General features: G+C 44.6%; 1 protein-coding gene across 2 annotated transcripts in view; it reads left to right on the top strand.

Annotated features, from left to right (window-relative positions):
• Positions 1–25,892, top strand: part of COL4A1 (collagen type IV alpha 1 chain) — a 141,782-nt gene that overhangs the window by 71,364 nt on the left and 44,526 nt on the right. For both annotated transcript variants that reach the window (XM_083495039.1, XM_083495040.1), the window contains exons 27-34: positions 5,202–5,294; positions 5,591–5,695; positions 11,013–11,110; positions 15,386–15,536; positions 16,567–16,680; positions 17,399–17,566; positions 19,970–20,059; positions 23,628–23,780. In XM_083495039.1, coding sequence (XP_083351165.1) covers positions 5,202–5,294; positions 5,591–5,695; positions 11,013–11,110; positions 15,386–15,536; positions 16,567–16,680; positions 17,399–17,566; positions 19,970–20,059; positions 23,628–23,780 — 972 coding nt within the window. The remainder of the gene's footprint in view (positions 1–5,201; positions 5,295–5,590; positions 5,696–11,012; positions 11,111–15,385; positions 15,537–16,566; positions 16,681–17,398; positions 17,567–19,969; positions 20,060–23,627; positions 23,781–25,892) is intronic.

The raw sequence follows: 25,892 nt of genomic DNA, 5'->3' as shown, positions 1-25,892 counted from the left end.
TCATCCCCATGCCATCCCGACCTAGCCATAGGACTTCTGTCTTCGAAGGATTTAGTTTCAATCGGCTCCCACGAAACCATCCAGCCACAGCTTCCAAGCATCTGGAAGTGCCTCTTATCCATCTTCATGGTCACCTGAAGATCTTGTAATTGATATTGGGACAAGAGACGTTGGATGCCAGCCTTCCAGCATTTGGTCTGTTCCTGTTCTATGTAAGACATAGCAGGAAATCTCTTCTCCGAAAGAAGTCTTTTCACATAATTTAGGCATAGGCAATCAACTCTAGCCTGTATTGTTGTCACGTCAGCTTCAGCACGAAGAAGAGCAGCTGGGATCCCATTGGGGAGCGAGAGCACTATCCTGAGGAATTTGTTCTGCACTATTTCTAAGGCTTTGTTAGCCTTTGGGTCCATGCCCCATATCGCTATTCCATAGAGCATCTGGGAAACCACTTTGCTGCCAATGATTTTCAACACAGGTTCTAGTAACTGGCACTCACCATTAATGCCCCACAAGATTTCTGCTCTTTGAGTTTTGTAGCCTCAATGTGCCCCTTCCATGACAGAGCCTCAGTGAAGAGAACTCCCAGATATCTGAAGGAGCATGTTTGCTTCAGATTCTGCTGATCCATTTTCCATTTGAATCTGGGACTACGCTTCCCAAAGACCATAATTTTGGTCTTGGGGTAATTCACGACGAGGTCTTCCCACTTGCAATACATGTTAAACGCTGTAAGCAGATTGTTAAGACCTAATCAGGAGAGTGATAGGAGACCACATCATCGATATACAGCAAATATATTTCCCTATTGCTAATTGATGGGGGGGGGGGGTTGCGCCAGTGCTAGGTGTGGCACCATATCATTTATGTAAAAGTTGAAGGGTGTGGGAGCCAATATACAGCCTTGTTTCACGCCTTTTGATGTCTTGAATGCTTCCAACAGACCTCCCTTGAAACCCACTCTGACTCGTGTTTTGGTGCCGCAATACAATTCATGAATTAATAATAATAGTTGTAATTATATATTGGCATTTGAGAGTTTCTCCCACAGTCTATTACGGTTGATTGAGTCAAAAGCAGCAGATAGGTCAATGAAAGCAGCGAACAGATTATGTTTGTTTTGATTGGTGTATTTGTTGATAATAGGAGAGTGTAAAACGCTGGTCAGTAGTACTATATCCAGCTTTGAACCCTGCTTGTTCCTCATATAGGGTGTTATTTTCACTAAGCTAGACTGTTAGTTTGGTGGAAAGAAACTGAAAACCAGTGAAGCTGTTTGGGCTATGTGAGATCTAAACGGCACCTCAGGTAGTAACCTGACTGGTGGATTTTGAACCAATTGAAGTTTTCAAATTGTCTTCAAGGGCAGTCATTTCTATCCAAAAAGGACCATATATAGTGAACCATCCACTGTGATCACCTGAACTTCCAGCACTGATGATGTACCCAGGAGCACCTCCAAGCTGTGGACCTGCTTCTTCCAGGGAAGGGCCATCCTGTCTTGAAGAGGCTGTCTCCCCACCCCCTAGAGATGAGAACTTGGGACACACAAAACCCATCATCTCCTCCAAGCACCAGTCTGACACCTCAGTCATTTCTCCCTGTTTAGGTGGAAGAAAGAATTAAGAGCTGGGTCAGGGTGTCATCTGCATATTGATGGCACTTCACTTCAGATCTCCTGGTGAATATTTTCAGTGGCTTTGTATATATGTTAAATAGCATGTGGAACAACCTGGAACTCTGTGGGACACTATAAGACAACTCCCATGGTGATGAATTGTAGCCTTCTATGACTACTTTCAATGCCTGGCATCTGCAGGGAGGGCTGGAATAAAACCCTGCCTAAAATCCTGGGGAGCCTCTGCCAGTCAGTGTAGACTATCCTGAGCTAGATGGACCAATAGTCTGACTCAGTATAAGGTAGCATCCTATGGAGTCCTTCAGAAAGCACATAACAGTGTACAAGGTACCAGTATATGAACAGGCAAGGAGGAGTGAGGTCCTGCATTCTCAAAAAAGAGTTGTTGAAAGGGGGAAAGAAAATGAATCAGAGATATATGAAATGGAAATGGAGGATACCTAGAGGCTTCAGACCAAATCAATGAAAAGCTGGAAGGACTGGATGATCACAGAATCATAGAATTGTAGACTTGGAAGGGACCACAAGGGTCATCTAATGCAACTCCCTGTAATGCAGGGATCTTGCCCAATGTGGGGCTCGAACCAAAAATCCTGAGATTAAGAGCCTCATGTTCTGCCAACTGGACTACTTAAAAATTGGCATGGAATAGCTTAACTGAAGAAAACAGATGCTGAAATGGAAATGCCCTCCATACAAGGATTTGGAGGAGGAGGAGATAAAATCACAAATGATGAAATGGATAATTATCTGGAAATTACATTGATGGAGTTGAGATAATTAAAAAAAAAGCTTAGGGAAAACTTCAGTTTTTCAGTTCTAGCAGAAAGAATTTATTTTGCATATGATTTGGAGCAAATTCAGAGAATGCTGCTACTAAATTTATGGAAAAAAGATTGGAAAAAATGAAAATGGAAGGTCATAGAAGAGGAGATCAGGATATTATCATAAATACAACAGGAAATGGAAAACCAAGAAGAAATGGAATTTGAACATACAAAACTGGGTGTGAACTAAAGGATGTACAATAATAATAAATATGGAATATTAGCCCAATATGTGACCACAGTGGAGAGATTTTTAAATGGACATGGATGGGAGAATTTATTTACTCAATATGGAGTAATGGTGGTGGGAATTAATGGAGATAAAGTTAGAAGAAAACATGTGATTGACATTTACCAATTGGACTTTGCTTCGGAAATAGAAATGAATGATTCTGAGACACCTTGACTTTAAAAAAAATAGTGGTACCTCTGGTTAAGAACTTAATTCGCTCTGGAGGTCCGTTCTTAACCTGAAACTGTTCTTAACCTGAGGTACTACTTTAGCTAATGGGGCCTCCCGCTGCTGCCACACAATTTCTGTTCTCATCCTGAAGTAAAGTTCTTAACCCGAGGTACTACTTCCAGGTTAGCGGAGTCTGTAACCTGAAGCGTCTGTAACCTGAGGCACCACTATATTGTTTAACAGAAAGTGGAGAAGATGGATGTAAGCATGGACTGAATGTTTTAAACAATCCTTTTTCATGTACCTGGCAGATGGAAAATTGGAAATTATTTCTTTGTACCTTTCTCTAATGTTTCTTTTTCTTCTGTCTTTTTATCTCTTTTATTTTATTTTTCTTTCTTTCTTTTTCTTTGTCTCCTTTGTTTTGAGAGCCAGTGTGGTGTAGTGGTTAAGAGCGGTAGTCACGTAATCTGGTGAACCGGGTTCGCTTCCCCGCTCCTCCACCTGCAGCTGCTGGGTGACCTTGGGCCAGTCACACTTCTTTGAAGTCTCTCAGCCCCACTCACAGAGTGTTTGTTGTGGGGGAGGAAGGGAAAGGAGATTGTTAGCCGCTTTGAGACTCCTGAAGGGGAGTGAAAGGCGGGATATCAAATCCAAACTCTTCTTCTTCTTCTTCTTCTTTTCAATCTTTTCCCTTCTTCCTTTGGAGTCCTATGTCTGGTGCCTTTATTAAAGTCCAGAAATTGTATACTCATGGGGGTGGGAGATGGTTGATGGAGGACCCTGGGTGAGAGACAGGAAAATGTTGGTCTCCCAGGTGAGAGGCTGGGAGAAGAAAGGAAAGAGCCCAGGTGAGAGCTGGGAGGAGCTACTTACTATCTTCTGTGGGGAGAAGAATTACTTTTAGAGAAGACTCCGTATTTTTTATCCTTATTTGTACATTTTTAGTTACTATTTTATTGTATTATGAAAAAGTTAAATAAAAATCTCATACAAAAAAATAAAAGACTTGGGAAAAAATAAAAATAGGTTACTCTTACTTGAATTCTGCTTTTTTAAAATGATGTTATTCTTGCTTTCAGATTGAGACTGTTGCTTCAGAGAAGTAGCTATATTATTTCTCCAGTTCTTACCCCTTTGCACAGCTAATAGGCTCTTTACACTTTTATTCTCATTTGCAAGTCAACTCACTAGTTCCTAGAGGACTTCCCTTGACGTATGCCATGTAAACCAGAGTCTCTCAGTTCTGCTTTAGCTGCCCTCTGACCTGGCCAGTGAAGGCTGTTCCTTGTTTCGGTCAGAAGTGAGCTATTATTTATCTCTTCACACAGTTAAAACTTCCCCTCCCAGCAATGGGAGCTATTATTTATCTCTTCACACAGTTAAAACTTCCCCTCCCAGCAATGTATATAACTAAATTTAAATTTTAAAAAATATTTTTTCTCCCAGAATGTAACCATTTCTTCATAGCAGCTGGCACAAGCCAGACAAGGTGGTCTCTCCCATTGGAGAAGAATTTGAGCAAGTGATCTTGTGTCTTCCAGAGGGAGGGACCACCCCCAGGTTAAGGAAAGCCTTGGTAGCACCTCAGAGAACAAAAATGCACAGGTAAAAAAAGTCCATTCCCCATAACTTCTATTCATGTGTAGCTATGATAATATTTTCAGCTTTATATACAGTTATACCTCTGGTTGCGAACGTGATCCGTGCGGGAGGCATGTTCGCAACCCGCAGTGTTCGCAGCCTGAAGTGCTGTGTCTGCTCACACGCATGATGCAATTTGGCGCATCTGCGCATGTGCGTGATGTGATTTTTGTGCTTCTGTGCATGCGCGAGCGCCGAAACCCGCAAGTAACCCATTCCGGTACTTCCGGGTTCGATGTGGTCCGCGACCCGAAAATGCGCAACCTGCAGCATTTGTAACCCAAGGTATGCCTGTATAGGGAAGCAACTTAAAACATTAGTTGCTGGTGCTCTTGGGGGGAAAGAACCAATGTAAAACGCCAGAAAGCTTATTTGGAAAAAGAATCAAAATGACTATGTGCTAGTAATAGTGTAACAGTATACCAGTATGGTAAAAATGTTATTCTTCGCTGGGTGCGGAAGGATCCTGTGCGTGCTTGTTCAGAAACAAGTCTTGCTGTATTTAGTGGGGCTTCCTTCCTTCCTAGTACGTATGTTTAGGATTTCAACCTGAGTTACTCTTCTCTTCTTCCTCTTTCATCCATTAAATGTAGGAGAGTATATTATTGAGATAATGTTACTTATTATGTAAAGCAACTGAGTGATACCAGCAAATTAACAAGCATGTGTTTTTTTAATGCCTTACAAGGACCCAAAGGTGAAGCTGGACGCGTCATTTCTCTGCCTGGTTCTCCAGGAGCAGATGGTATTCCTGGCCCCCCTGGAATTCAGGGCATCCAAGGTAGTTTATCTCATATTAATGTGGAGAATTGTTCTGTAGCTCTCCCATTCCACCCAAATTCTCGTTTGTGTTAGAACCAGTGCTTTTTTTCTGAAAAAGTGTTTAGGGGTACTCTCATTTTGACTCAAGATAATCACAATTTTATCGTTCAGATTGGGGGGAAATAAATACAGTAAATGGACAAAAGTGCAAAGATTCACAAAATGTTCAGGGGTATGCGTACCCCTGCGTACCCCCTCCCAAAAAAAAGCACTGGTTAGAACTAAACATGAGTCATTTTGTTTTTAACTGCACAGGTGACAAAGGAGATCCAGGGATCCCAGGAAGGCCTGGCCTGCCTGGTGAAAAAGGCCAGACAGGTCCACCAGGAATAGGGTTTCCTGGCTCGCCAGGGCTCCCAGGTATGTTGTGCTTTATTTTGTGGTTGTAAGAGAAGGCATAATCCGATAGGCAGCTATAAATAATAAAATAAAAATTAAAAAATTAAAAATTAATTCTTTGGAGGTCTTTAAGCAGAGGCTTGACAACCATATGTCAGGAGTGCTCTGATGGTGTTTCCTGCTTGGCAGGGGGTTGGACTCGATGGCCCTTGTGGTCTCTTCCAACTCTATGATTCTATGATTCTATGAAATACTGTAAAACGTTATTTGTAGTAAAACATTGTTGGTCGTTTAACAACTGGAGAGCACCAAGTGTTCTACCTCTGCTTCTTGAGAGTGGTGTAGATCTAGGAAATCCTGCTATGTAGGTAGAAGACTAAAACTGTGATTCTGGAACAAATAACAGAATAAATGATGTGAGGAGGGAACTGTAGCCGAAAAAGAGGTGGTAAAGGAACACTTAGGTAGTTTAAAAGAAATCAAGTCTCCGTGGCCTGATGAACTGCATCTAAAGGTACTAAAAGAACTTGCAGATTTAATCTCAGGGCCTCTATAATCTTTGAGAATTCTTGGAGAAGAAGGTGAGGCCTCTGCAGATCAGTGGTGGGCAAATGATGTCCCCATATTCAAAAAGAGGAAAACAGAAAACCCAAGTGATTACCGACTGGCGACCTTATTGATACCAGGAAAGGTCCTAGAGAAGGATTACTGTGATTACAAAGACCCAGCATGGGTTTCTCAAAAACAAGTCATGCCAGATAAATCTCATTCCCCCGCCCCCCTCTTTTTATGAATGATGATCAAGAGTCTGGAAACCAAGCCTTATGAGGAGCTTGAGGGGGTTTAGCCTGGAATAGAGGAGACCGAGAGGAAATATGATAGCCATATTCAAACATCTGTAGGGCTGTCACATGCAAGAGGGAGCAAGCTTATTTTCTCCTGTTCCAGGACACAAACCAATGGATTCAAGTCATAAGAAATGAGATCCCAACTAAACATTAGGAAGAACTTTCTGATGGTAAGAGCTGTCAGACAGTGTAACAGACTCCCTCAGAAGGTGGTGGATTTGCAAGAGTGGATGGCTCCTCCAACTGGAGGCTCTAGGCAGGGTTCCCTGAAAGTATTGCCGCCTCTTCCGGGGGGGGGGGGGAGCCATCTTGCTCTCCAGATCTTCCCTGCCTCTGATTGTGTAGGTTGGGTCCCCTATTCTCTGCAGAACCTAATACTTTTTCACTTTTTAGAGTGGATTCTGGTTGTTTTATTTGCTTCAAATCCTCAGCCTGTAGTTGTTGTCTCTGTTGTCCTGTGTAATAATAATAAGTAGAGGAGGTAAGAGCAGAAGAGGAGATCCCTTCCCTGTTTCCCATTGTTGAAAAGAAAAGAGAAAAGTTTCTTACTGTTTGTCCCTGTTTTTTCTCCTTTTTCATATTTACATTTTATATTTAGCCCCTTTTTGCCAGCACAAGGATTTTTTAAGCTGCATTGCAGCTGGGACTGACAGGATTGTGTTGCAGCAAAGCTTGCTGCTCAGTCTCCCTGTCAGAAGTGTTCGTTTCACTGATTGTTTCCCCCTTTGTATGAAAGCCAACAGTCTTTGTTGAACAGGAGAAAGAAGTGGCGCAGGTCACAGTCTCTGCATAGGATTGAAGGAAAGAGATCCGTCTTGCCAGCAAAGCTCATTTCTTCTCCTAGTCAGTTCAGTGATCTTAGCTAACGTGTCTACCACTGTTGCAGACACCCAGTGAAGCAACAGGCTTACTGAGGGAGAGTGATGCAATGGTTGTTGTTCCTTTGACAGGAAAGGCCATTTTCCACGTTTTTTAGTGGGAGAGACATCGGTGATAAGCTATATAAAGATATATAAGGAAGGCACCTTTGTGGAAGAGCATTCCACAAACGGGGAGCCACTGAAGAAAAGGCCCGTTCTTGTGTTGCCACGCTCTGGCCCTCACGTGGCGGAGGCACACAAAAAAGAGGCTTCAGATGATGAACACTGAGTCCAGATCAATTTGAGCCATTTCAGGCTTTATAGGTCAAAACCAGCACTTTGATTGGGCCCAGAAGCTAATTGGCAGCCAGTACAGTTGGGCCAGGATTGTCTTGCCATGGTGAGCAACCTGGCTGCCGAGTTCTGCTCCAGCTGAAGTTTCTGAACTATCGTTAGTGGCAGCCCCACATATAACACATTGCAGTAATGCAGCCTAAAGGTTATCAAAGCCTAGACAACAGAAGTTAGGATATCCCTGTTCAGATAGGGGAGCAGCTGGGCCACCAGCCGAACATGCCAACAAGGCCACCTGAGCCTCAAGCAACAGCAAAGGATCCAGGAGGACCTCCAAGCTTCAGAGGGAGCGTAACTCCCTCAAGAGCAGGCCACCTTCCAGCAATCTGGTCTGGGGAAGCACCCACCAACAGTGCCTCTGTCTTATCTGGATTGAACTTCACTTTGTTGGCTCTCATCCAGTCCATTACCGAGGCAACACATCAGTCCATTATTGTGATGTATGAATGTAGCCATAGAGTGTGGGTTAGCTTTGGTCGCACCCTCAGGGGCGCCGACTTATAAAAAATATTGGGGGGGCCCATACCGGGGTCCTGCCGCTGGTTCGCTCGGGTAGCCGGGAGAACGCAGTTCGAGGTGGCGGTGTTGGGGAGAGACCCTCGCTCAGGGCGCCACTAGACTTGGTGGCCGGCGGCCTATCTGGGGGTTTTGGAGCGTATTTCGGCGGAGCGATTGGGGAGGAGGGGGCTTGTTGCCGGATTCTTCAGCTGAGCCGGAGATCCGCTGCTGGGGGTCCCTGGGCCGAGTTGTGAGCACGGCCTGCTGAAGGGAGATCCAGCCGATTGCGCGACGGGGACGGCCGGGGCTCTCCGGCTAGGGCGGCTGGCTGGCTGGCTGGCGAGGGAGCAGGTGGGGAGGAGGCGGGGGTCCTCACTCTCTTAGGAAACGCACCCACGCGCCCGATTGCCACGAAGTCCGAAGGGTGCGTGTGTGGAATTAAAAAGCAAAAACGAGATACGGGCAGGGCAGGCAAAGAGTTTTCTGCAAGAGGATGGAGGGCAGGTTGAAGAGAAAATCACTCAGGATGAGACAGTCAAATTAGCCATGATAAAATGGGCTCAGGATATTGGGTATAACATCATGTTTGAGGACTGGGAAAGGTTATGGACCACCGGAATGAAATTCACGGCATGTAATGCCTTGAAGGAAAATATTATGAAAATGATTTATAGGTGGTACATGACCCCAGTCAAGCTTGCAAAAATATATCACCTGTCTGATAATAAATGTTGGAAATGTAAGGAGGCTGAAGGGACATTCTTTCACCTCTGGTGGACTTGTCCAAAAGTGAAGGCCTTCTGGGAAATGATCTATAATGAGTCAAAAAAGATATTGAAGTATACCTTTCCCAAGAAACCAGAGGCCTTCCTCTTGGGCATTGTTGGCCAGAAAGTGTTAAAGAAGGATAGAACTTTCTTTATGTATGCAACTACAGCAGCAAGAATACTTATCGCAAAATATTGAAAGACACAAGATTTGCCCACACTGGAAGAGTGGCAGACGCAATTGATGGACTACATGGAACTGGCTGAAATGACTGGCAGAATCCGAGATTTGGGAGAAGAAACAACGGAAGAGGACTGGAAAAAATTTAAGGACTATTTACAAAAACAATATAAGTTGTATGAATGTTAAAAATTTACACGATTTGGAAACTATAGCTTCAGCAATTAGATTTGGGAAACAGGAAATTATATTTTAAGTAAGAAAAGGTCAAAATCTAAGGTAATACTATGTTTAATTTAAGATATAAGTAACTGATGAAAAGTATGTTAAATTTAGAGGTATAGTATTTGAAAAGTACAAAATAAGGTACGAAACAAGGTAATAATTTGCTGATATCTTTATTATAAAGAATGCAGGGTAAGGGAGATGCGAGGAAGTCCAGTTAGTTATATAAAAAATGTGTTGAATGGTTGGTTTTCTTTTCTTCTTTTTCTTGTTCTTTTACTTTTTTCTTCAGTGTATGTTTCTAACTTTGTATTTGAAAACTTAATAAAATATTTATAAAAAAAGAAGAAGAGAAAATCCTTTCGCTTTTCTGGGGCGCAGGGAAGTCTCAGAGCCGGAGGTTGGGGAAGGGACCCCCTTTGCTCTGCCCTCTTCTCCCGTCTTAGATTCGCATGGGGGTCCCCGCCCGAGCTTGCCTGGCCACCGGGCCACACAAGGGCCGCGCTCTACGCGGCACACCTTGCTAGCCGCGCAGCTGTCCTCCGCGGCTGCGGAGCGGCCCTGCGCCGGTGCCCAGCCCCTCTGGGCGCCCGCTGCGCTGCCAATGACAAGCGGGCGACGTCGCGGGCGGGGAAGGTGTCGCTTTCTTTCCCGATCCTTCATCCTCCCAGTCTTCCAGCCCTTTTTTGGGTTGGAAGCTCGTCTCGTTCGCCCTTCTCCTTTCTTCACCCTGCGCGCAATTTTCCTCCCTCGCCTCCCTCCCCATTTCTCCTTCCTTCCTTCCTTCCTTCCTTCCTTCCTTCCTGACTGACTGACTGACGGGCTTGGGCTCGGGCTCGGGCTCGGGCTCCGGGTCGGGCTCAGGCTCAGGCTCGGGCTCAGGCTCGGGCTCCGGGTCGGGCTCGGGCTCAGGCTCGGGCTCGGGCAGCCACAGCGTCGGCGGTGTTGGCGATCGGCGGCGCGGGGGGATGGCCCTCCCGGGGGAGCCGGCGCTGCTCAATGGGGTTGCCAAGGAGACAGGCTGGCCGCCCCCCTCCCCCGGCCCGGCGCCCCCCGCCGCGCCGGTGCCCGTTATCGAGCTGGTGCGCGCCGGGCGCCCTATAAAAGCCGCGGACGCGCCCACCGCCGCCCGAGATTATTGGGGGGGCTGAGCCCCCCCAAACGAATTTTTGAGGGGGCTCGGGCCCCCTCAGGCCCCATGGAGTCGGCGCCTATGCGCACCCTCCACTAGTATGCAGCCCTGGCAGATTGCTCTTCTAGGCGGTGGGGGGGGGGAGGTTCCCCGTCCCTGTCTTTAAAAAGGAGCATGTTGATGTAGAAGCAGTAGGTACTCCGTCAGATACCAAGCACCCTCTCTATTTTATTATTTATTTAATAGAATTTATACACTGCTTGATTATAAAAACAACAACTTGAAGTGGTTTACAAAAGATAAAACAGTAAAAGCAATAAATATTTACAACCCTACTTTAAAAAATACAAGTTAAAATACTAAAACAGATTAAAATTACTGCTTTCAAATCCAGTCATTCCCTGTATTTTTAAAAATTGGGTTTCTAACATAACTGCGTATTGAGCCGTATTATCATGTCTTTGATTTTGTAGGTTTTCCTGGTCAGTCAGGTCCACCAGGTGTAACTGGAGAAAAGGGAGAACCCGGTTCTCCAGGATTACCAGGTGCACAAGGGTCACACGGACAAAAGGTATTTATTAAGAGCTTCATCTAAGTTACCTACCAATTATAGCTGCAGGTACTAGCAGTCATGGAGGTTCAGACGTTGGCCATCCTCTGTAGAGACTCCAGGAAGGCATTGCTAATGCATGGCTTGACATTCTCCCCTGGATTATTCAGGCATACTTTGTGTTTCTCCGGACGGTGGGGGTGTCATCTGACACCAGCTCTATCTCATTCGGGCGGAGCTCTTCCATTTCATGCACAATTGTATTTTTCCTTTTTCTTTTTTGGCAGGGACTTTGCGGCTAGAGGGCAGAAAGGAATCTGTTTTTTTATTTGATTTCTTATCCACTCTTCACCATGAGGTCCAAGGGCGGGTTAAAACATTTTTTAAAAATACTATATTAAAATCAGTTATGACAACTTTAAGTCAAGAGAGCAGGGCGAGTTCACACACACATATAGTGCCAAAGGTGAGAGGACATCACCACATGTCAAAAGCTACATAAGGAAGGTGCCAGACACACGTCTCTAGGGAGGAAGTTCCACAGCTTAGGGACTCCCACTAATAATGCCATCTCCTGGGCCACCACCCCTGAACTTCCTCTAGTGTGGAACTACCAAGAGGGCACCTTCTTCTCAAATTTTTCTGTTTAATTTCTGAACCTTTCTTGCTATCTCCATTAGCCTCTTCTGCTGACATGATGCATCTTCTCCCATCCTATGTGAAATGTTTATTCCTTCCAAATCAATTCTTCATCCCCCTCACAAAACTGTATGAGAACTTTCTTCTGCTGGCACCTTGGTTCTGTGATATTACAAAGTTCATTGTTATTCTTTAACATCACAGTAGATTAACCAGTGATGTGGGAATGTCATAAAGTTTTTACTTTTTAGCTTATTAGACATATTTATCATTAGCATTTGATTTTTTTATTAATACACAAAAAAAGAAAACACCAGTTACACCGTTACCAAATGAAAAACAAGTAGAAATCATAATAAAAGAACGAAAAAACACAAAACGTTAAAGTGAAAAATAATCTTTTAACTATAACCCGGACCTCCCATCTACTTCTTAATTCAATTACACATAACTTGCTGCCAATACAAACTGTCATCATATTTTAACTAATTCTTAATTTGTCTTAGGTCTCACATCGTTCTTAAGGCTACTACTGATATTAGTCAAATGCAACGGAATTCAAGCTACTGTAAACATTTTTCAAATATATTTTAAAGACTTCCCATTTTGATACAAATGTCTGTTTTGGTTTATTCTTTATTTTTTCAGATAAGCTGTCTAGTTCCACATATTCAGTCAGTTTTTGCATCCATTCTTGCGTAGATGGAAGTTTATCAGATTTCCAATTTGCAGCAATTAGAACTCTTGCTGCAACCATGGCATATAAAAATATATCCTTTTTTTTTTTTTTTTAAGGAGTGTCCAAACCTGTAATTCCCAGAAGATAAGCTTCTGGTTTTCTATCGAAGGAGATGTTTAACATTCTTTGCAATTCTAAGTGGATGTCTTCCCAAAACGTCTTAATTTTCTTTGCATTGCCAACACATGTGACCACTTGACCATGGGCGCTGTACATTTTAGAGAAGGCTTTGCTTTTGGAATTTACTAGCTCAGATTCAAATCTTGAAATTTCTGTTGCAAAACCCTTTTGTTTATCAGATTTTAATTTCTCAAATATTTGATGGTATTGTAACCAATCGGAAATATACTCTTAGTTCCTCAAAGCTTTTTAGTTTTATTTGGTTGTCTTCTTTCTTTAAGAGTATTTTATATGTAGGCCAGATTTCTCCTTTTCACTGCAGAGGCTTCTGTTAGAGATGTCCACCATGGGACTTTGGGTTTTAACAAATTTCCTGATCATATGATCTGTAAAATTTCTATGTATTTTGGCTGTCCCATAAATTAGGTATGCGTGCCATCCCCATTGATTATCAAAACCCTCCAAGTCTAGGAGGTCTGGGTCTTGCAAAATACACCACTCCTTTAACCAAGTGGCGGGTGGCGCGGGTGGCGCTGTGGGTAAAACCTCAGCGCCTAGGACTTGCCGATCGCATGGTCTGCGGTTCGAATCCCCGCGGCGGGGTGCGCTCCCATCATTTGGTCCCAGCTCCTGCCCACCTAGCAGTTTGAAAGCACCCTTAAGTGTAAGTAGATAAACAGGTACCGCTTTATAGCGGGAAGGTAAACGGCATTTCCGTGTGCTGCTCTGGTGCCGGTTCGCCAGAGCAGCTTCGTCACGCTGGCTACGTGACCCAAAAGTGTCTTCGGACAGCGCTGGCTCCCGGCCTCTAGAGTGAGATGAGCGCACAACCCTAGAGTCTGTCAAGACTGGCCCGTACGGGCAGGGGTACCTTTACCTTTACCTTAACCAAGTGAAGCAGGCTGCCTCATAGCATAATTTCAGATCAGTTAGGGGAAAGCCTCCTCTGTCCTTTATATCAATTAAAATTAGGTGTTTGATTCTGGGTCTTCTCCCTTCCCATAAAAACTTGGAGATCTCATTTTGTCATGTCTTGAGGCAGCCTGCTTCACCCAGTATTAGGATCATTTGAAATAAAAATATTAATTTGGTGAGGACATTCATCTTTATAGTGGAAATCCCCGGAAATGAAAGCTTCAGCCTACTCCAGGTTTCAAGGTGTGGATTTTTTTTGTGTGTTTTTTTTAATGTTCAACCAAGTTTTTGTATAGTTATCCTGGAATAGGTTTATATTTTGGGGGGTGATCCAAATGCCCAAGTACTTTGCTTTTTGGCATATTAGCATTTGAATTAAATGTTGCTGTAAGATCCCCTAAATAATATTTATTGATTTATATTCGTATGCTGCTAATTCATAAAGAATACACACACACACACACACAGGTATGTTGCACGTTGACTTTAGGCATATGCATGCAAATTACATGCATTTAATTTGCAGTTTCAACTTTACATGCGTGATGACTGGCTGGCGCAAATGAAACACATGGAAAGCTTAAAAGCTTTTACACCAGGTTTTCCTTGCTTACTGACTCTGGGAGACTCTTCTGAGATGTCAGATGGCCCCTTGCTTGGGGTGGGGTAAGAACCGTTGGGTGTTCCATTTGGGGGTGACAATATACCATTTTGGCTTTACATGCTATGCCTGGAACATGACACACGTGCAAGTTGTGAGTCGACAATAAAACAACATAAAAACAATACAAAATAGTAATTCAAAACAAGAAAGTTTTAAAAAGCTGCATAAGCTTGTCAGCATAAAAAGGTTTTAAAGAGACATCTGAAAGTCAGTAACAAGGATGCCTGCTGAATCTTTGATGGAAGAGTTTTCCACTGCATAGAAATGGCTAGACTAGATGCTCAGCTTCTAGCTGAATGCAGTCAAGCCTCTGTAAAGGGGGGACAAGTAGCCGTGCTCCACTGGATTATCTCAGTAATCGAGCCAAGATATAACTCTTGTCAGGCCATAAGGTATCGTGCACCCAAGTCATTTGGGACTTTACACAAGAAACATGGACCTGGCTCAGTAAAATATAGCCAGACGGTGTAAATGTTTAGCAGAGGTCACTGCTTAATTGTAAAAAGAGAGAGAAAACCCTCAAAGCGGTTTACAAAAATATGTTGATGGAATTTACCCCCATCATGCAATCTCACAGCTGCATTCTGCACTAGGTGGAGCTTCCAGAGCAGGCCCAAGGGCAGCCCCACATAGAGCACATTGCAGTAATCCATTGTCATGGATAGCCATGCCTGGACTGCAGCGGCTAGGTTATCCCAATCCAGATTCATCTATAGGTGGCAGACACAATGGGGCTGGTAAATGTAGTCCTAGGTCACTTGGGCCTCTAATGACAAAGATGGACCTCCCCACAAGTTGTGTCCCTGTTCTTTAAGAAGTGCAATCCCATCTGGAATGGGCAACTAGTCCAACTATTCCAGACCCAGGAATCACCTGCCCACAGAGCTTCCATCTTCTCATGATTCAGACTCAGTTTGTTGTCTATCATCCACCACTGTAAAATAGCAGTAGAGACTAAATAGTGCCTTGCAGAACCCCACAGAACACGTGCCATGGTGCCAAAGAACACTCTCCTCTTGCTACTCACTGGACTCAACCATGCAAGGAGGAACTGTGCCTCCAGTGCCCTTCCTACATACCACTTGATCCAGGACACCATGGTCTATGGTATTAAAGACAGATCGTGTAAGAATCCTCTCTGGATTGCAGTGTTGTCCTTATTTGTTGATGGGATGCTTGCTTTCATTTTATTAATGTCTGATTATTCTAATACGTTAAGGGTGAACCTGGATTAGGTCTCCCAGGCCCTAAAGGTTTTCCTGGTCCACAAGGACGAGATGGCCTTCCTGGATCAAAAGGTGATCGAGGCTTACCTGGCATACCAGGAGAAAAAGGATTTCCAGGTGTGACTGGCCAGCCAGGATCCCATGGTAAGCTTTTTGCCATTACTAGCTAAATTGTTATGATGCAGGGTTTCCCCCCTGCGTTAATAATTCACATTAGGTGACATTTATGGCCAAACATAACCTGGGTGGCCTTATACCTCATTTATTTCCCACATTACTCTCATCTCTCCTTGTTATTTCTCCTTTCTTCACTTCAGGGAAGTCTTTTCTCCCATTTGATTTTCAAAATACAACAATGGAAGCACCATGTTGGCCCTATACAATAGATTTACTCAGTTGTAGGTTCCATTAAATTAAAAGGGACTCCCAAATAAATGTTTGTAAGGTTTTAGTGTTAGTGACATTGAGGGTATATGGAGTATTGTAAATCACTTGGGATACCTCATGGGAAGCATTTCATAAATGAAATAAATAATTCACTCATTCATTCTACAAAGAGTTGTTGACATTCGTCTATCTCAAGATACAATGGAGTGCATCTCTGGGGTGAAGTCACACTGCTGGAAAAGCACCTACTGTGGCTGCAGAGACCGGTAGCTCCTGCATTGTTTTTGCTGTGTTTGCAGTACGAAAGTAACCTCCCTGGGGTGCAAGCCTGGTCAGTGTATAGGGAGGACCTGAGTGTATGGAGATCTTGGTCTCACTGCTGTGTCCAAAGGAAAGCAGAGCAAGGTGTTTGGTACCAGCTTGGCTGCAGAAGTTGCCAGGAGGAGGGGTACAAGGTGCCATGCAACCACCTTAGGGGCTCTACTCCAGATTTGTGTAGGGCTTACTCCTTAACCGTTTCTTCTCCTGAAAAGCAGCGGGTAAAGAGTCAAAGGCAAATAATCTTTCTAATTAGTAATAAGTAGTATACTAATTAGTAATAATTAGTATCTAAAAAAGTGTGCATGCACACGAAAGCTCATACCAATAACAAACTTAGTTGTTCTCTAAGGTGCTATTGGAAGGAATTTTTTTATTTTGTTTCGACTACAGCAGACCAACACGGCTACCTACCTGTAACTAGTAATACCCAAGTTAACTTGCTACCACTGTTTGATTTTCCACTTAGGTGACCCTGGTCCTTCTGGAATACCAGGTCTACAGGGCTCCCCCGGTTTACCAGGAATAGGCCCTCCTGGCCCTCCTGGGGTTCCAGGACAATCTGGTCCTCCGGGACCAATAGGTAAATTGTTCCTTTTGTATTTGTTCCCTTTCCATTTGTGTTTGTAAGATCTACAGTGTAACATACATTTAAACAAAATACTGTGCAATTCTCTTTTTAAGGAACTGTGTGTATATTTATGTTTCTGAGTTTTGTCAGCAATCAGAATAAAACTGCAGGATGATTGATTTTAGAACATTTATGTACTCCTCCTATGAGGGTAAGTCACATTGAACAATGTGCAGCTTATGTCTGAGTAGACATGCATGGAGTTATAGTATTGCAGTAGTCCTTAGCCCTCCAGAATTGACCTCCACAGTCACTTACGGACTCACTGTTCATGGAAAACTATCTTACTTGGCCAGAAATGATCGCCGAAGAAATTCAGTGGAAACTGTGTACAGGGTTGCAGTCTTAGTATTCTTCTAAAACAATACATTCAAATTTGACACAAGATTTCATTTAGGAAAAGTCAAGTTTTGTTTCATTATTATTTCTTGAATAATGAAAGTTTGTACATTTTTTTTGCAATAATTGTTGCATTATAAGATTCTTAACTTTCATCAGTAACCTGACGTGAATAGTAGCAGGAGAACAAAAATGAATAGGGTAGAACGATTAATCCAAATGCAAGGATTCCCCCACCCACATTTTTGAGCCATGTGTCATTTGTTCTTACTTGTGTTGGACATTTTATTATCAAGAGCCACTTTGTATCATTTTCTCTTTATTACTGCAGGACCTCCAGGAAGCAAAGGGGAAAGAGGCTACCCGGGTGTTCCTGGGCTAGACATGCCCGGGTCCAAAGGAGATAAAGGTAGCCAAGGATCTCCGGGGCTGCCAGGATTACAAGGGCTGCCAGGCCTGCCTGGCCCACAAGGACAAGAAGGGCGCCCTGGTGCCCCAGGTACACATTCTTCCTTCCTTCCAGTGACTATTTATTGTCTGTCATATTATCCTCTCTTTTACAGAGTGAAACGTGGTTCTATAAGGAGTATCATGAGAAAGAAGGAAATGGAACTCTGTACTTTTTCTCCTTTGTTTAGAGCACTTTCATTTCAAAAATACAAAGGGATACAAAGTACTGAGTTTCTTGATTATGCTTGAAAAAGAAATGCATGCCTGACAAAAAAAAAATCCACGAAAAACAAAGAGCAATTAGGATGTTGTCAAAGGGTTTCAGAGAGAAGTGCCCTTGAAATTTTAAGCTGTTTTCAAGAGATGTACATTCACAGTAGTCCATTTTACACTAGCTACTTCCCTGACCCTGCTTATGTAATTCATAAATATGAGTGGGGAAAACCTTGCATTTATGCCTATTCTTTGTAGCTACTTTCTACATTTCTGATCTAAAGCAGGCATCCTAGAACCTGAATGTCATGTAAGAAGTGGCAAATTCAGTAAAGACTTCACATCCCAATGGAACTATAAGCACACTCAGCATCCCATACAAATGAAAAATTATACAAAGTTCAAACAAATCATATTTTCAAATATATTGGTTCATTCTGTTGGTTGAATAGTTTATATCCTGCCATTCAATGCTCCAGTCATTTAAAACAATAAGAAAGCATATGGTTTTAATCTAGATAAAGAAAATAAAACTATTCAAAATACAATTTAACCCAATAAATACCGTATTTTTCGCCCTATAGGACGCATTTTTTCCCCTTCAAAAATGAAGGGGAAATGTGTGTGCGTCCTATGGGGCGAATGCACGCTTTCGCTGAAGCCTGGAGAGCGAGAGGCGTCAGTGCGCACCGACCCCTCTTGCTCTCCAGGCTTCAGGAAGCTATCCGCAAACCTTGCGAGCGGCAGCCTGCAGCCCGAAGCACGGGGCGCCCTCTGGAGGATGCCGCGTGCTTCGCGCAGGTGTCTGCAAGCCTTGCGCGCTCGGGGGGAGTTCCCCCCAGGCACGCAAGGCTTGCGGGCAACAGCCTGTTCTGGGGGCTGGGGTCGGGGGAAGCTCGGGCTTCCCCAGCTCCCAGCCCCGCAAGCAAGCGCCAGGAGCGAAGGCGAGGTTGCACAACCTCGCCATCGCTCCTGGACCCATTCTGGGGGCTGGGGTCGGGGGAAGCTTGGGCTTCCCTAGCCCTGCAAGCTCCGGGAGCGATGGCGAAGCTGCACGCAACTTCGCCATCGCTCTCGGACCCCCAGCCCTGAGGCTAAAAATGAAGCCAGGACAGCGAGCGGGATTTTTCCCTTTTATTTCCCCCCCCCCAAAAAAAAATTAAGTGCGTCTTATGGGCCGGTGCGTCTTATAGGGCGAAAAATACGGTATGCAGCAAACAATAAAACCCAGAAATAAGCTTATGTTTTCTTTTTTAAAAAAACACCTTCATCCACCTTCAGAGGTGTGGAAAATGGCAGCCTGGGAGAGGGCTTTCTCTGTGGCAGCCCCTAAACGGTCCTCTCTGCAGAATTATTGCTAGTATCTTCAGTATGCCTTTTCTGGCATATGCTTAAGATGCACATTTCTGAAAGGTGTTTTTGTGGGACCCACCTCTTCTGTTATGCTTAACTTATATTGTGCTGTTTTCGCTTCAGGTTGGTTTTTTTACTTGTTTTTTGTAATTCTTTACAAACTGTTTTACTTGTTTTCAAATTGTACAATTGCTGTATTTTTCCATGTATAAGATGCCCCCTTGTATAAGATGCCCCCTATTTTGGGGGACTCCAAATTAAGAAAACACTCCACAGCACTACCCGTGTATAAGACAATCCCCAATTTTAAACCTAATTTTTTGGTTAAAAAAACTTATAAACGGAAAAATATGGTATATTGCTGTAACCAAGCCTTACAGTGAAGGGTGGCTAACAAATCACATATGTGTGTTATTTATCTTTATGTAACTACCAACACACTTATGAGAAAGAAACTATAAATGAAAAAGTAACTCATTACCCAAATTGTCTTAAGTATGTCTAGACCTACCTATGTGATGCTGACACAAATCCCACATTAGTACTAAGCAATAGAATGATAAAACAATATCCCCTCTTCTCTCAGCCATAAGATGTTCATGACATTGATAACCTGTGAAAAAGACTATGAATCGAAAGTGGAGACACTATATGTACAGTACTGTATCTTGTCTAGTTTATTTTTTATTTTTTAAAAGTATGTCAGTGTATGAGTTCATGCAATATTTACTGGGAATAGAACACATAGCTAAGATGATTGTAACATCAATGCATGGAACTGGTCTGAGCTCAGCAATAAAGCCTTCTGGGCAGAACTATTAGAGTGAAATTGCAATGTATTAGAAAAGTCACAGAAATGTAAACAATTGTTCCAATTTGGGTTTAGGAATCAAAGGAGAAATGGGAGTTATGGGCACACCTGGAAGCCAGGGTCCTCCTGGTCCTTCAGGATCTTCTGGAGCTCCAGGTGAAAAAGGTAAGAGCAATTTGTAGCTTAACTGGCCAAGTGAAGTCACGCCTCTGGTTTAATTCAGGAGTGAGGAAACTCTGGTCCACAGGCCTGGTTAGGTCCAGCTTGTGCCCCTTTGGCCAGGGAGGACACTTTGTCACATAATACCCTCCTGCTCCACAACTGACGTCATCTGTGATGTTAGGTGTGGGACAGGTAAGAGTCTTGGCTGCCAACAAGCAATCGGGATCTTTTAAGTATGCTCTGGATTGTTCCTTGGCAAAGGAGGCTGTAACAGCAAACTTGCTGGGATTGGCTGTGTTATGTACTGAAGTTCTCACCCTGGGCCAGCAGTGGGATACTGTAGATAGTTATGCAAATGAAGGATCGAAAGTGACGTTCAGTGATTGGATAGTTTGTATGCAAATGAAGGATCGAAAGTGACGTTCAGTGATTGGAAAGTTTTAGAAAGTTGTTACAGTAGCAAAAACTGTAACTTGCCTGCGACGCCTCACCTTTTGGCATTGGCGCTGTCCTTAGTCACCGTTTTCCAGACAGAAGAGAAGCACCGCTCGCCTACTTTTCCAGGACGCTATCTCTGACTGAACGGAATTACATCCAGCTTGACAAGGAGGCACTTGTGGCTGGAGTGAAGAGGTTCCATGAATACCTCTACGGCAGGACTTTCGACCTCATCACTGACCACAAGCCGCCCCTGGGCCTCCTCGCCAGTGATCGATCAACTCCACCGGTCCTCTCACGGCGATGGACTGTTTTCCTGGCTGCCTACCACTACCGGCTCGTCCATCACCCGGGGAAATCGATGGGCCATGCCGACGCCCTCAGCCGTTGCCCTCTTCCAGTGTTTGTGGAAGACCCGGCTCCTGCTTCATCGCTCCTCCTGATTGAGGATCTTCCGGCAGCGCCTGTATCGGCTGCCACTGTGGCCTCCGCATCTGCCCAGGATTGCACCATCAGCCGTGTGCTCAACTGGGTGTGGAGGGGGTGGCCACAAGGGCCTTTTGCATCGGAGTTCCAGCCCTTCGCAACCAGACAACACAAACTCTCAGCCCATCGCGGCTGTCTGCTGTGGGGAGACTGCGTCGTGATTCCCCAAAGACTCCGTCAACACATCCTTGAGGCTCTGCACATTGGCCACCCAGGAATCGTCAAAATGAAGGCGTTGGCTCGGTGTTACGTCTGGTGGCCTAACATGGACGATGCCATCACTGCCTGGGTTTCCGCCTGTCAAGCGTGCCAAGAATCGAGGCCTGCACCACCGGCAGCTAAGGGACACACCTGGGAGATGCCCAAGACACCCTGGTCGAGGGTGCACATCGATCTGGCCGGCCCCTTTCGCGGCCGGACCTTTATGGTAGTGGTGGACGCCTATTCCAAATGGCTGGAGGTGGCCCTGATGCCCTCCACCACTACCGAGGCCGTCATCTGGGTGCTGCGAGGCCTCTTTGCGACGCATGGGTGTCCTGATGTCCTTGTCTCCGACAAGGGACCGCTGTTCACGTCAGGCACTTTTGAGCGGTACCTTTTGGGACTGGGCATCCACCATGCCCTAACGGCACCATTTCATCCATCCAGCAACGGGCAAGCGTAGAGAATGGTGCGCTCGGCAAAAGAGGCACTGGGGCGCCTGGACCAGGGAGACTGGTATGAACGGGTCACTGAATACTTTTTTGTGCAACACATCACCCCTTGTGCAACCACAGGGCGGAGTCCTGCTGAACTGCTTATGGGGCGCCGCCTCAGGTCTCTGCTCGACCGGCTGCACCTGGACTTTGCTGTGGCTGAACCCCCAGGCTGTGCCAACGCGCCACGGTCATTTGTTCCAGGAAACCAGGTTTTTGCCCGGAACTTTGTGGGGGACATTCCTTGGGTGCCAGCCACAGTAGTGGGAGTCACTGGACCTCGGTCGTACCAGGTGGCACTCAAAGACGGACGCTTGTGGCGCCGGCACATAGACCAGCTTAGGTGCAGGGTTGGGGACTTGGACACTACCGTGGTGCCCCCAACTGCACTCGTAGCTCCGGAAGAGACACTTACAGATGGTGAGGCTCCACCTACACCTCTCTCGCAAACTGCTGGCGTGGAGCTGAACCAAGCCACTTCAGAGGGTCTGCCAGACTTACCACAGACTCAGACCACTCCACTTGCGGAGGCTCCACCCACAGCAGCGGATCCAGGGGACTTGGTTTCAACGCCACCTAGGGTCGCACCACAGCCTCAGCAAGAATTGGGTGGCCCCCCGGACTTGGCTACCAGTCCCCGGCGGTCTGGCAGAGTTTCCAAGCGCCCAGCTTATTTAAAGGACTATGTTGTTGGACATGTATCACTGTTGGTCTAAGTATGGGAAATGTAACCGATATGCTTTATGCCTGATTGAACCATTACGTGTAGTGCTGTATATAAGGAAACCATTGTGATTGTAACTAATGCCTTATCTCGGTGGGGAGGGGTGTTATGTAATGAAGTTCTCGCCCTGGGCAAGCAGGGGGATACTGTAGATAGTTATGCAAATGAAGGATCAAAAGTGACATTCAGTGATTGGATAGTTTGTATGCAAATGAAGGATCGAAAGTGACGTTCAGTGATTGGATAGTTTTAGCAAGTTGTTACAGTAACAAGGTACTGGAGCTCTATATAAGCAGGCTGACTGAGCCCTTCAGTTTAGTTCAGTTCTGGCCTCAGAATAAAGAAGAGCTGTTTGAAGAATCGCTGTGTCGTCTGATATGTTCGCCCACAACTTAACAGGCTGAGCTGCAGAGTTCCTCATGAGGTTCCTCATAGTGCACCTGACTCCTGCCAAAGCAGAGCTTGAAGGCCTATCAGCTGACCAGCACTGACCTCAAGCTCTGTTTGGATCTTACTTTGCAGAATCACAAAGAAAAATTGCCTTACACCAGGATCCAGCTTGCCAGCTGGAAAAAGTTCCCCACCCCTAGTTTAATTCCATCACTCTGCAATCTTTCTACAAGTGGGAGGTACAGAAAAATGTTGCAGTTTATGTGTACCTCCTAGCACAGGGATACAGAACAGGATCTTGTTACAGGGCCAGGGCCAGAAGTGGGCAGCCCTTTGCAGGCACCTTTGATTGGTGGGCAGAGCCACCCACCCTCACCTGGTGCCACTGGCGGAGGAAGAGGAGTGCGGGGGAGTGCACTGCCCCCGGCAGCGCGATCCCAGCAGAGTGCCATTGCGTCTGCCCCCCCCCCCCCGTCCACGCTGGGCATCACATCCTCGCAGGTGGTGTGCCACGCCCCCGGGACACGCGCCAGCCCCCCCCGCTCTCCGCCCCTCCCCCCGGTGCCGAAGCATGAAGCTCCGCCACTGCCTGGTGCCACATAATTGCTCTCCCAAATTTTGCTTCGCAACCTGTTCCTGAATTCAGTACTTGTAGAACTGATTGCCTTTTTCTGTCACTGTGCAAATCTTGGAAGTAAATCCTGTTTCAATCTGATTGTGCATTTCTATGTACAAGCCTCTTTGGAGGGTTTGAGAATGTTTTTTCTGTGCTCTGGGAGGGAAAATATCCTTATTCATGAAGGCTTCGTTGTGCTCAACTAACACATGCTTTTTGCAGGTGACAGGGGTTTTCCTGGAGCTGTGGGGCTCAGAGGTGATCCCGGCTCAAAGGGTGAAAAGGGTGAAGCTGGTCTACGAGGAGAGCCAGGAAAAATGGATCATGTAGACATGGAAAGCATGAAAGGCCAAAAAGGAGATAAAGGAAGTAAAGGTCTGTAAAATTAAATAGCATCTGCCTTTTGCATGTAACTTCTCTTCTATTTTGAACACATTCTGATGCACTGAACCCCCTTCCTCAGTGTTTGGCTTGTCTCAAAAACCAGAATAAAGATCCTGCAGAATAAAGAATAAAAAAGAACCTCAAGGAGGTTTGCTAGCATCGTCAGCTACCCTCCTTTACCAGCAAAAAAACCTCTTCTTATCTTTGCATATGGTCTAACAGAAAGTGAAGAAGATGCATACTAACATGGACTGAATGTCTTAAATCATCCTTTTCTGATGAAAATCAGACAGAGAATCAGAAGGGTGTTTTTTTCCTCTTTGGTGTTTTATCTCTATGTCCCCCCCCTTTTTATTTATTTTCTTGTTCTCCTATCCTCTCTTGTCTTTTTAATTCTATTTGTTCTAGATTTTTTATTTTATTGTGAAAACTTTAATAAAAATCAGTTTTTAAAAGTGGCCAAATATTTTCAGGTTTATCAGAGAAGGTTATTTGAGCTGTTTGAAGTTTTATATTTCCCAGAGTGTCCCATTCCAAGGGACACTTGCAGGGTGGGGAAAGGTGACCAGCACAAAAAGTTATAGTTTTCAATGGTGGTTATTATTTTATTTCCTCAGTCCTGAAAAAGGCTCTTCTAGACTTCATTGAACCATAGAATTGTAGACCTGAGGGTCATCTTGTCTAGCCGCCTGCAATGCAGGAATCTCCAATAAAGCATCCATGACAGAGGGCCATCCAACATCTGCTTTAAAACTTCTGAGAAAGGACTGTCTGCCACCCTCCAGTGGAGTCTTTTTCCACTGTCAAAGAGCACTTAACATCAGAAAGTTATTCCTGATATTTAGCTAGAATCTCCTCTCTTGTACCTTGAATTCATTGGTTCTAGTCCTGCCCTCCGGAGCAGGAGAAAACAAGCTTGTTCCGTCTTGCATGTGACAACCCTTAAGTTATTAGAAGATGGCTATCCTCTCAGTCTCCCCTTTTCCAGGCTAAACATACCGAGGCTCCTTCAGGTTTCCAGATCCTTGATCATCCTAGTTGTCCTCTTGTACACACACGTCTATCCATCTTAAATTGTGGTGCCCAGAACTGGACACAGTATTCCAGATGTGGTCTGACCAAGGCAGATTAGAGTGGTACAATGACTTTCCCTGATCGGGACACTCAACTTCTGTTGAGGCAGCCTAAAATAGCATTAGCTTTTTTTGCTGCTGCATCACAGTGTTGACTCATGATAAGCTTGTGTCCCCCAGATCCTTTTCACATGTACTACTGGTTGGCCAGGTGTCCCCCATCTTATTATTATTTTTTTGTAAATAATTTTTATACATTTTCCAATTTTAAAAAACCACACATATTAATAACAAATCAAACCAGATCTTTCCACATTCAAAAACAAAAAACAATACAGCCAATTATATTATCCAAATTAATTAATTTCAATGGGACTTCCCATGTTCTGGATTTCAAAATCTAAATGCCCATCCTTTATTTTTCTGCTATCTTCTTTATTCACAATTTTCCAATCCTGATATTGACAATCTCCTCTCTCGATCAGTCAGCCGCTGGTATAACTCACTATCTTGTTTTATTTCACCATTCCTTATTTCTATAATCACGCAGGGGGCTTTTTCCACATTGCTCTCAATCTTAATATTTTGAAGCACAAAATGACCCCTCCTTTTTCTGCTGATTGTTGTTCTAATAGGCTCTGGGCTTTCATCCAGGGTTGAAATTAATTAGCGACTTCTCACTGTCTTTAATCTTTGGTGTTTCAAATGTACTGTAGGGGTGTACTTGGCAATCAGTAAGTCACACAAAGATAGTTGCGGTTTCCCTGTAAAAACCCACACCAGCTCTCCGGGGCGCTCAGACAGCTGGCAGGCATCCAGAGTTCACCGCCACTCTTTTCTCAAACTGTATGCAATATTCCATGCAAGTAAATGCATCCTCTTTAAAGTACACCCCTTTTGCAATTCCAATAAAAAAATCTCCAATCCTCCCCCATTGAAGGAGGCTTTTTCTGATGATATCCTTTTTCTTACTGCATCAGAGCTTTTACCGTCACCATCTTCCTTCTCAGCCCGAGCTGTTCTAAACCAT

The sequence above is a fragment of the Podarcis liolepis genome, assembly GCF_965112155.1.
Source record: "Podarcis liolepis genome assembly, chromosome: 3".
In the NCBI taxonomy this organism is placed as follows: Eukaryota; Metazoa; Chordata; class Lepidosauria; order Squamata; family Lacertidae; genus Podarcis; species Podarcis liolepis.
This window is presented reverse-complemented; position numbering and strand designations above follow the sequence as displayed.